This window comes from Indicator indicator, chromosome 19, assembly GCF_027791375.1.
Source record: "Indicator indicator isolate 239-I01 chromosome 19, UM_Iind_1.1, whole genome shotgun sequence".
NCBI lineage: Eukaryota > Metazoa > Chordata > Aves > Piciformes > Indicatoridae > Indicator > Indicator indicator.
This window is the reverse complement of record NC_072028.1, coordinates 16,572,099-16,584,145: the sequence shown is the minus strand read 5'-3', so window position 1 is coordinate 16,584,145 and position 12,047 is coordinate 16,572,099. Positions and strand designations below refer to the sequence as shown.

General features: G+C 42.3%; 1 protein-coding gene across 3 annotated transcripts in view; it reads right to left on the bottom strand.

The window, feature by feature from the left end:
• Positions 1-11,415, bottom strand: part of CHD9 (chromodomain helicase DNA binding protein 9) — an 80,692-nt gene extending 69,277 nt beyond the window's left edge. For 2 of the 3 annotated variants that reach the window (XM_054389711.1, XM_054389712.1), the window contains exon 1: positions 9,999-11,415. In XM_054389711.1, coding sequence (XP_054245686.1) covers positions 9,999-11,415 — 1,417 coding nt within the window. Of the gene's footprint in view, positions 1-9,978 lie in introns of all 3 variants that reach the window. The other variant, XM_054389710.1, reaches the window with a different exon arrangement.
• Positions 11,416-12,047: the final 632 nt, after the last annotated feature.

Here is a 12,047-nt window from a genome sequence, read left to right as displayed (position 1 = left end):
ATCAACACCTGCTCCTAGCTTCGTGTCATCTGCAAACTTACTGATGATGGACTCAATTCTTTCATCTACATCATCAATAAAGATATTGAACAGGATGGGGCCCAGCACTGATCCCTGGGGGACACCACTAGTGACTGGCCACCAACTGGATGTGGCACCGTTCACCATCTGGGCTGGCCCTCCACTATAATAATTGTTTCTTTGAAGTGTGCAAAAGCCAGTACAAGACATGATCCTCTAAAACAACAAACATTTTCTCATAACCAATATATGTAACAGTTATCAAAATTTCTTCCTACCTAACTCCTGGCCTAAAGACAATCCATTTCAGTAAAATCAATATTCCCTCCCCGTCCATTAACCCACCTTCTATCCTCTGTGATTAAACCACACATAGTTGTAAAAGGCTCAAGCAGAACATACTCACCTTGAACTTCAAATACTACAGAGTGGTCAAAGTATAGAAGTGAGAGTTAGAACCAAACCCTTCTTAGAACTGCAATTGGACAAAAGAGAGATCTGCAACACTTCTCAGATTCAATAACTGCCACACCTTTCTATTACTATTCATATTACATACACCTCTGATTTAAAAAGGCTTCTCCATACTTTGCCTCTGTCATTCCCATATCTATACATTCCTCACAGTAGTCTGAGAGCTACCACTTCACAATGTTTCTAAAAGAAACATTAAACATGTTCAATTGGATGAATTCAAGGTCAGAATCCAATTTATTGCATACCCTGAAAAAATAAACAACAAAATAAGGACATTTATGGCTATTTTCCGTTTGTTTTACTTCAAAGTCCCAGGGGGAAAAGCAAGTAAAAAAAAAAGTATAAAACATAAAAATAGTTAAAGTTTAAAGTTGCTGTTTCCACACAACAATAAAAAACAAAACCAAACCCCAAAAACCTTAAGCACTCTCCACATTTCTCAGAACTTCCCCTCTATTCCTAGTTACGACACAGAGCTCTAATACTGATGTTGCCAAGATCAAAGTCCTAAAGCTGATGTATGCAACAGAAAGTCACAATACCAGAAATGTCTCTCAGACCTACTTTTTGCTGCCTGGCCTGCATCACACATGCTCCTCGCAAACGATACTAATCCCTGGACTTGTTCCCAGCCCCCTTTTCCCAGAATCGCTTTCTCTTCACCCTTCACCCTAAGCATACCCATGGGAGACCAATAGCCTTAACACTACTGTTCACAACTTACGTTCTGCTGCTCTGCTTCCTGACAAGGGAACCGGGCACTGCTCCCTCTGCAGTACTGTATACACTGTCAGGAACAGCATCATGTTTCACTAGTAGCTGCTATACCATGTGTCTTTAGGTTACAGAGGTAGCTGGCAATATTAGCTACTTAAGCTGTGCCCAATTATTGCCCCTCTCCAACCTAGAAAAAAAAAAAATACAAAATGTTCACCAAAACTAACATTTACTGCATTATTTAGTTAACCAAGCCAGTCTCCAATGGGCTGCTGTATACATGCTTTATTTACACCATACCACAATCTGATAGAAGAAGTTTCACTAGTAGGAACTCACAGTTACATGCTCCATGAACATAAGCAGAAATTGTAATGTTGAAGCAATCTACTGAACCAAGACCAAAGACTAAATGTCTGAATCCCTTCTCTCTACACTAACGACAAAACAAAAGTGGGCAAAGAAAGTGTTATATTGCTTCCCTCTGCATCCTGCCAACTAAGCAGAATTAAAAGCAAGTAATCAAGTTCCTTTCCTGGCCAGTAATTTTTTTTTTTTTTTTTTTTAGTAAGACACCACTCTATGTTCTGAGGTAGAGAATATTGCTAGCAAGGTGTGATGGTTTGAAACTGTCTTTTTAATTTTTCCTTGCAAAGTTCAGAACAGAGAAAGTGAAAGAATGTAAATAAGTCACTATTGGGTGTAAGAAAGCAAAATAACGATTGTTCTAAACACTTCCATTGGATAGATAGAAATGTTTAAGAACTATTACCCAAAACAAAGTAGGCATTCTGCACATTCTGCGTTCGGCAGTGGGGGGCAGTTGCTGAGCTGTCTGGCTGCTGTTTCTTCTTCTCTTCTGGCTGAAGATAACACACTGACCTTGGCAGCTTAACTAACTGCTTTCTGCTTAACTAACTCTGCTTCTCTGTCCAGGGGGGTCTGGGGGGGAAGCTCCTGGGAGAGAGAGGCCCCTTTGGGAGGGTCCCCTTGGGGGGAAGCAAAGGGAGATCGATTGTGCTTTTTCTGTTGATTGTATATATTTGTGAATGTTGTGAATTTTGTATATTTGTATATATTCATTGCATTTCATTGTAGATTTTAGACTTTGCTTGTAAATACAGCTTTTCATTTGCTTCCAGACTGAGCTAGCCTGGTTATTGTCGGTGGGGGGGGGAATTTCAGCTCACACCGACACACTTTTTATTTTTGGCGCTCCAACTCGGGGCTCGATTGCTTGCGATTTATTTCTGCTCAGATTAGGAAGCAAAATGAAGCTGTTTTGGATTTTGAGTAATTTTATTTCATCTATTATTGGTGCAATTGTCTACAGATGGGCTGTTTCCTGCATGATAGACAAGATTGTGAGATATGTGGCATATAAGTCATTTCTTTGGGTTAAGAACAAGTTACTGAATGTTGGTGAATTCTGTTGTGGTCTTATTGGGCTAAGAAGCTATGGTAACTCAACTATGGATCTGCTAGCAGACACATATGAGTTTGTTACTCCTCTTACAACTACAGAGGGTCCTTGGAACCAGTGGTACCCTAGATATCTTGTGCTAGCCTTAATCTTAATTTTGTTGCTTCTTGGAATAATCATATGGCTACTGATAGCACTGTGTCAGGAAAGACATAAGGCTACTTGCTCTTCCAACTCTGCTGTGAATGTGAAAACCAAGCCAGTAAATTTGGTGGCCACTGTAACCAGAAAGCGTAAAGGAGATGCAGATGCTGCAGGAGATGGTGCAGATGGAGATGAGGGTCCTTCTACTCAGGGTCCCTCTGTTAAGAAAGATCCTTCTGATGAGGAAGAGAGGGTTAGCCTTAAAACTCTGGTAGACCTCTTGAGACCCCACATGGATGATGGAGATGTAGGTCAGGATGTAGACCCTAGTAGATTAGCAACTGCTGGTAGTGCCTCTGAACTCAAAGAAATTCAACGGAGGATTAAAATAGGATTATGGGGACAGCGACCTCAGGATGATGATGATGATGATGAGAGGATGACATACAGTCAGCTAATGCACCCAGACAGGAAATTAGACATGTGAGGAAGGATTACATCAGAGGAGATAATGAGCCAGTCCTGTCTTGGCTAGCCAGGTGTTTTGATATGGGAGCCCCAGCATTGGTGGTAGGCGACAAGTCGGCCTCTCAGTTGGGGATGCTCTCAAAGGATACAGGCATAGACAGGCATCTAGGCAAGTGCATTGGTAAAGTTTCTCTGTGGGCACGCCTCCTACTGGCAGTCTCGCTGAGGTACACCAGCAGAGATGATTTACCATGGAACCCTAAGCCTTGGACCACAATAGCTGAGGGAATCAAGCGTCTGAGAGAGTTTGCTGTGAGAGAAGTAATGTATGGAGATCATAAGACTCTGAATCCTGATGAAATTCCTGTTGGAACAGGCCTTGCCAAAAAGCTCATTAAGCTTGCTCCTCCTAATTATGCCACTATTCTGGCAAGCAGGATTGTGGCAAGAAATTATGGTGGAGCACCTCCTACTGTTGGCCATTTCACTGACCAAATGAGGCAGTTGGAGGATAGTCTTGCACGTACTTCTTTGGTTTCAGCCATTGAGGCTCTGTCTGGAAAGATGGAGAATTGCATGAAAGAGCTGAAGGAGGAATTTAAAACCTCCATATCCAACTTGATGAAGGGGGATGATTCTAATTCCTCTTCCTCCAGATGGATACAAGTTTCAGCTGTCAGAAACAGACGTGCTCCAAGAAGGCCATTCCAGAATAGGTCAAACCAAAACAGACAGCAGAGGCAATCACGTGGCAGTATCTGGATAACTCTGCGTGATCAGTTTGGTGAGAACATGAACAGATGGGATGGTCAACCAACTTCTGATCTTTTCAAGAGGTTACGGGAGCTGCAGAGGGGCAGATCCCGAGGTAGCAATACCAGGAGGGTAGCTGTCGCTTCCTCAGTTTCCCAGAACAACTCTGATAGCTCCAACAGTGATCCTAATTCTGATGCTGGACGTTGTGCCAGCTGTACATGTGGAGGTAATCCCCACCATTAGGGGTGCCCTGCCTTCCGCCAGGGGGAGGTAAGGGATAATGGAGATAACAGAATCTATTGGGATGTGTACATCCAGTGGCCTGGCACTTCAAAATTTCAGAAGTACAGGGCCTTGGTTGACACAGGAGCTCAGTGCACCATAATACCATCAAATTATCAAGGGGGAGAATCTATAACTATTCAGGGAGTCACTGGTGGATCTCAAGAGTTGTTTAAGATAGAGGTTGATATAAGTTTAACTGGGAAGCAGTGGAAGAAACATACTATTGTAACAGGTCCTAATGCACCTTGTATTTTGGGAATTGACTTTCTGAGAGAAGGGCGTTTTAAAGACCCTAAGGGTTACAAATGGGCTTTTGGAATAGCAACTGTAGAAATTGATGGAGGAAAATTGAAGTTGTCCATTAGACCTGAGCTTTCAGATGAATCTGCAGTTGTGGGACAACATGAGATAGAGGATGTAAAGCTGCCGGTTGCTTCTCAAACTGTGCATCACAGACAATACAGAACCAACCGTGACTCTCTGGTGCCCATTCAAAACTTGATTCGTCAGTTGGAGAGTCAGAAGGTCATCAGCAAAACTCATTCACCTTTCAACAGTCCAATCTGGCCTGTGAGAAAGCAGAATGGAGAGTGGCGTCTGACAGTTGATTTCCGTGCCTTGAATGAAGTAACTCCACCCATGAGTGCAGCTGTACCAGACATGATGGAACTCCAATATGAGCTGGAATCCAAGCAGGCCAAATGGTATGCTACCATAGACATTGCTAATGCTTTCTTCTCTATTCCCATAGCAGAGGAATGCAGGCCTCAGTTTGCTTTCACCTGGAGAGGCATTCAGTACACATTCAATCGTTTGCCCCAGGGGTGGATTCACAGTTCAACCATCTGCCATGCAGTGATCCATGATGCTTTGGAGAAAGGTGGAGCTCCAGAACACATTCAGTTCATCGATGACATCATCGTCTGGGGTGAGACTGCTGAAGAAGTCTTCGAGAAAGGTAACAAAATCCTTGACATTCTCTTGCAAGCTGGTTTCGCTATCAAGCGAGACAAGGTGAAAGGACCTGCCAGAGAAATCCAGTTTCTGGGAGTGCGGTGGCAAGACGGTCGCCGTCACATCCCAATGGATGTGATAAACAGAGTCTCCACCATGGCAAATCCCATCAACAAGAAAGAAACTCTGCGCTTCCTAGGCATAGTGGGATTTTGGAGACTGCACATTCCTGGATACAGTCAGATTGTGAAACCTCTCTATGATGTGACTCGAAAGAGAAACAGTTTCCAATGGGGTCCTGAGCAACAAGCAGCCTTTGACCAGATCAAGCGAGAGGTAGTCCAAGCGATGGGTCTGGGACCTGTCCGAACTGGTCCAGACATTAAGAACATTCTGTACACGGCCGCGAGTGACAATGGTCCAACCTGGTGCTTATGGCAAAGAGCTCCAGGGGAGACACGAGGACGTCCTCTTGGTTTCTGGGGTCGTGGCTACAGAGGCTCAGAGGCAAACTACACTCCAACAGAGAAAGAGATTTTAGCTGCTTATGAAGGAGTGAAAGCTGCTTCTGAAGTGATTGGAACTGAGTCACAACTTCTTCTAGCTCCTAGATTGCCAGTTCTGAATTGGATGTTCAAAGGCAAAGGTTCTTCACCACATCATGCAACAGATGCTACCTGGTCTAAGTGGATGGCTCTAATAACACAGCGAGCTCGAATGGGAAATCTCGAAAGGCCTGGTTTGGTGGAGGTGATCACAAACTGGCCAGAAGGCACAAGCTGTGCTAAACCTCCAGAGGAGAGAGTAACTCGTGCTGAGGAAGCTCCTCCTTACAGTGATCTGTCTGATGATGAAAAGAGAGATGCTCTATTCACAGACGGTTCCTGTCGTCTTGTTGGGAACAAGCAAAGGTGGAAATCTGCAGTGTGGAGCCCAACGCGCAGAGTTGCAGAAGCGAGAGATGGAGAAGGAGAATCCAGTCAATTTGCAGAGGTAAAAGCTGTCCAGCTAGCTCTTAACATAGCTGAACGTGAGAGATAGCCAAAGCTTTATCTCTACACCGACTCGTGGATGGTAGCCAATGCCTTGTGGGGTTGGCTGAAAAACTGGAAAAAGAATGGCTGGCAGAGGAAAGGAAAGCCAATCTGGGCTGCAGATCTGTGGCAAGACATTGCTGCTCGCATTGAGAGAATCCCAGTGAAAGTGAGACACATCGATGCTCACATTCCTAAGAGCAAAGCTACTGAGGAACAACAACACAACCATCAGGCAGATCTAGCTGCAAGAGTTTCCCAGGTGGACACAAACTCTGATCCTGATCCTGATCTTGACTGGAAACACCGAGGTGAGCCGTTCTTAGCTCGGTGGGCCCATGACTCGTCAGGACATCAAGGCAGAGATGCAACCTACCGATGGGCTCGTGACAGATCCATTGACATTTCCATGGATGCTATCACACAAGTCATCCATGACTGTGACATTTGTGCTGCTATTAAGCAGGCAAAGCGGATCAAGCCCTTGTGGTACGGTGACCGATGGTCCAAGTACAAGTATGGTGAAGCCTGGCAGATTGACTACATCACTCTACCTCGTTCTCCATCTGGTAAGCAGTATGTGCTGACTATGGTAGAGGCAAGCACTGGATGGCTGGAAACTTATCCAGTTCCTCATGCAACTGCACGTAACACCATTCTTGGCCTGGAGAGACAAATCCTGTGGAGACACGGAACTCCAGAGAGGATTGAGTCGGACAACGGAACTCATTTCAAGAACAATCTTGTAAAAAACTGGGCCAAAGAACATGGCATCGAGTGGATATTCCACATTCCCTACTATGCACCAGCTGCAGGGAAGATCGAACGCTACAACGGTTTGCTGAAAACCACTCTCAAAGCCATGGGGGGTGGATCTTTGAAAAACTGGGAGAAACATTTAGCACAAGCAACCTGGTTGGTGAATAGTAGAGGTTCAGTGAATCGAGCTGGACCTGCCCAATCAGATTTGTTGCGAAAGGAGGAAGGTGATAGAGTTCCTGTTATCAGAGAAAAGAATCTGTTAGGCAAAACTGTTTGGGTATTTTCTCCTTCAGGAGAGGCCAAACCTGTCCGAGGGGTGGTTTCTGCTGAAGGTCCTGGTCACACCTATTGGGTGATGCAAGAAAATGGTGAAATTCAGTGTATTCCACAAAGAAATCTAACTTTGGCTGAGAGAGGTTAAATTCAGAGTGTTGCGCAGATACAGCATCGTGCCCAAGAGGAGAGTTCATGAGATCTACGGTGCACGAACCCTGAGAGCCCTGAGTCACCTGAGAGTCCCTGTTCCTTTCTTCACTCCATCTGCGAGGAAACAAGCTGTTTGCTGTTTTTCCTGTGATTTGACTCTTTTGAATCATCTGCATCTGAGATAGTCGGAATGGACTATGGTCTTTATTCACCTATTGTTGTAGATATTATTTTAGATTAGATAAATGATAGTAGCAGCCAATGGAATTGTTTAGAAGGGGTGGACTGTGATGGTTTGAAACTGTCTTTTTAATTTTTCCTTGCAAAGTTCAGAACAGAGAAAGTGAAAGAATGTAAATAAGTCACTATTGGGTGTAAGAAAGCAAAATAACGATTGTTCTAAACACTTCCATTGGATAGATAGAAATGTTTAAGAACTATTACCCAAAACAAAGTAGGCATTCTGCACATTCTGCGTTCGGCAGTGGGGGCAGTTGCTGGGCTGTCTGGCTGCTGTTTCTTCTTCTCTTCTGGCTGAAGATAACACACTGACCTTGGCAGCTAAGTTAACAACTTTCTGCTTAACTAACTCTGCTTCTCTGTCCAGGGGGGTCTGGGGGGGAAGCTCCTGGGAGAGAGAGGCCCCTTTGGGAGGGTCCCCTTGGGGGGAAGCAAAGGGAGATCGATTGTGCTTTTTCTGTTGATTGTATATATTTGTGAATGTTGTGAATTTTGTATATTTGTACATATTCATTGCATTTCATTGTAGATTTTAGACTTTGCTTGTAAATACAGCTTTTCATTTGCTTCCAGACTGAGCTAGCCTGGTTATTGTCGGTGGGGGGGGGAATTTCAGCTCACACCGACACACAAGGATACAGTTGTCACTACCTTTTTAAACCTGTCTGCATGTTTGATGACAGAGTTGCCTATTTTGAAATGTGCAGACTGAAAAATGGGAAACATTTGCTTTCCCTCTCCTTTACCAAACAAAAGCGAAATTCCTATTAAAATTTAAAACAGGAGTTTAAAATAAAAATGCCTACTTTCACTGTTCATATGTACATGGATTCCAACAGTCTTGTCTCACGATTTTGGAAACCCTAGATAACCAATCAGCAATGGCAGCTGAACAAGTCCGTTTATCATAGAGAAGCTCTTTCTGCCAAACCATCCAACTGCAGAAGCTTCAGTCATTCCTGTCAAATCAATTCATGCTGGAAGCTATGAAAATGAGGCAAACTGTGATAACATGAAGTTATTAACTAACAGGTAATGATACCACCCCTTAATAAGTAAAGTCACTAAACCAGTCTTCCAAAACCACGGCAATAGCTTTACAGATTGGTAAATTTTAAAAGGTGTGAGAACAATCATTTGTGCCTTTGGTTAATAAGGCTCTTACATTTTCAAGATCTATTCACTTTTGACTTAGCAATTTTTTGAGCTAAAAAATCTGCCAGGCTCTCGGGTATGCTGAAGTTTCTAGTAGCTATAATAAAACCATCATTTTGCTGGTTACAATGTGAAAAAATAACTTTACTTGCCCTATTTTGCTTGCTTTTTAAAAGCTTGGCTACTCTCTTAAGAGAGCATTATTATTTCAATTTATTGACAGTTATGTAATTCCTGTGAAAAGATGTTGATGATAGAGATTAAGATAAAGGTCCGCATTATAAAAAGAACTGGACTTAATATCTCAAAGCTATTTGGAGATTTACTACATTGGATATCTTATGAGAAAGCACATGTAAGACACAGACTGAAGGATTGAAGAATTGTCTTTCTGAACTCTTCAGTGTTCATGAAATTTTAATTTATCTCAAAGACTGAGAAAAGTACAGAGACCAGAAGAAAAGTACAATGTAATTTTTGTGCTACCTTAATCCTTGCAGTAGATATGCATGTGACACTAAAATTGCTGTAGTTTTTTGATGTAGCCCAAAGTAACAAAAATCAAACTCAGACCTTTAGATATTCTCTATTATTGCTAATTGCATTAAAAAACAACAGAGTTTATATTTTTAGCCAGTGAGCATGAGCACAAAGACACTAAGCAAAGGACCAAGTAACAACAAAACCAGCAGAATTCTTGCAGGAAATCAGTCACAGAAGCCTTAGTAAAGCATTAACAAATATGTTGCTACAAGTACTTAAAAAGACAGTAAGCCATTATATATTTTCACCAAAATCATAAGCCAACCAATTTTCTCTGCTGTACTTAGGAAACACAAGCAGCAGAAGGACTAGCATCTTTTTCTCTGAATAAACATTTGATATAAATCTTGTTTTCTGCAATAGTAACAAAACAGTAAAAAGCAGAGTCTGTATCAACAGACTCAGGTTTTTTCCCTAAACTAGCTGTTACTTAGACTTCTTCAGGGTCAAATCACAATACCTCAGAGACTTAAGTTACCATGTTTCAGAACAAGCACCAAACACCATCATTCATTTCAGCAGATCAATCAAAATGAAACAGCTCAAAGCTCCACGACTCAAATCTATACATACCTGTCCCTGTGAGGTTGCACGACTTCTGTCTTGCATACGCTGATTAGAAACTGATGAATGCCAAGGATGGATCTGACTTTGAGACTGTGCCCGAACAATATCAGATGACTGTGTTACTTGCTGTGTGGTTATATGTTGTTCTAGATCGTGCTCTAAAACATGGCTTGTGCTATCCTGAACAAATGGAGAATCGTCAAACTGTGGCAGAAGGTCTTCCTGAAGAAGGTCATCTGGGTCAAGTCCTGTAAATGGTTCATTGTGACTCTCAACTTGATGAAGTAAGTTCTCATCTAAAGACGTAAAACCGTTGCTTTCAATAGGGTCACTGAAATGGCTTATCTGAGAAGCAGAACCAGTAGAAGCTGGAAAATTAATATTCACAGGCGAGAGTTTTGAATTACTAAAGTTGCCCTGAGGATGTGCAGAATGCAACATGTGAAAACTATTTGAATTTAAAGGTGTATTAGGATTCAACATGTGCTCAGCTGTTTCTTGCTTGGTCTCTGTTTGAGATGTAAAGGCATCGCTTCCAGCGAAGTCAGAGATAGAGTGTGTCTGCTGGCTAGTAGAAAGAGCTGTTGTAGACTGAAGAAGGCTGGTAGGAGAAATGTGGTTACTAGAGTAAGGATAAGGAGACGAAAATTGTTGGCTACTATTGACAGAACAGGGAGTAATAGTTGGAGACTGTCCATCAAAATTTCCTTCTTGATTCCCACAAAAATGTATTGAAGCACTTGCAGTTTGCGAAAACTGTTGAACAGACAGAGGCTGCTGTGAAGTTGATGGATTAGAAACTGAAGGTGGGTGGTTAACACTGACTCTGAGAGAAGTAGATACGTTAACTTCCATGAAGTCTTTTGGCTGACTCAGAGCATCTTGCCCCGTGTTGTTTCTGCTTTGTTGCGACTGTAGTGAGGCACACTGATGCTGCGGTTCATTAGCCTGAAATAAGGCAAAGTCATGGTGTGCTACAAAGCTTTTGTTTTGCTGCATAGACTGAGAATGTCCTTGGTGAAAGGGGGACCCATTTTGATTTGTAACAGTTGTGGCAGTTTGATGACCCCACATAGGACTACCATCAGCCACATCTGGGAACATTCCATTAGACTGGTTTTGCGGATGAACTGGTGAGCAATTGAATTGAGAGTGTGGCGATAAGACGTTGTCAGCTGAGCTACTAAAAGACTGATTTACTGAGTGAAGTTTCAGTGTATCATACTGATTCAGCTGATCAAACTCACTCATCTTTTGCTGATTTTGAGCATCCTGCACATGGTTCAGTGAGTCTATGTGCAAAGGTTCAAATTCTGCACCCAAATTCAATTCATCAACAAGTGAAACAGGTCCAGATTGAACAAAGGCATCATCTGACAAACCTTCTAAGGTCTCACTAAAAAGATTGGCATCATCAAAAAAATCCATCATAGGATCAGTCATCTTGCTAAGTCTGTACTGCTTTTTCTCTCAACTCCAAACGGAGTCAATTTTGGCTCTCTGCAGTGAACAGAAAAAAACAACATCCAGCAGTCACCACCTTATCCAAGGCATGCCAACATCCATTACTGCTTCTAATGAAACATTCGTCTTAAAGTGTTAAAGCGTCCTATGGGAGAGAAAAACAATAAAATTAAAGAAATCACTTTCACAACTCTCCTCATCACTCCTTCCCCTTCCCAACACTTCTGCAGATTTTTGGTATTTTGTTCAAACCAAGTTATTTTTGCTTATACTCAATGCCTTGTGCAGCATTTACTGGGTTTGTGCCTTATGTAATCCAAGCACCATTTGATTTTTTCAGAGTACCCTAATATCTAAGCACAACTTTAGAACCTCCTTCACCATTTTCACTGAAGCTACTAAACTGTAATACAATTGTGGATTTTAGTGGTCCAGAATTAAAATTTACTTATAGAAAGGAATCATATAACATAGAAAATGCACATAAATATTCTGTATGTTAAAACAAGGCTTAAGAGGTTATAAACTGCATTTAAAAACAAAGCTCCCTGAACTACAGCAGGAAAAGCTGGGGTACTGACGCTTCTATTTAAGTTGCATTAAGTAAGACT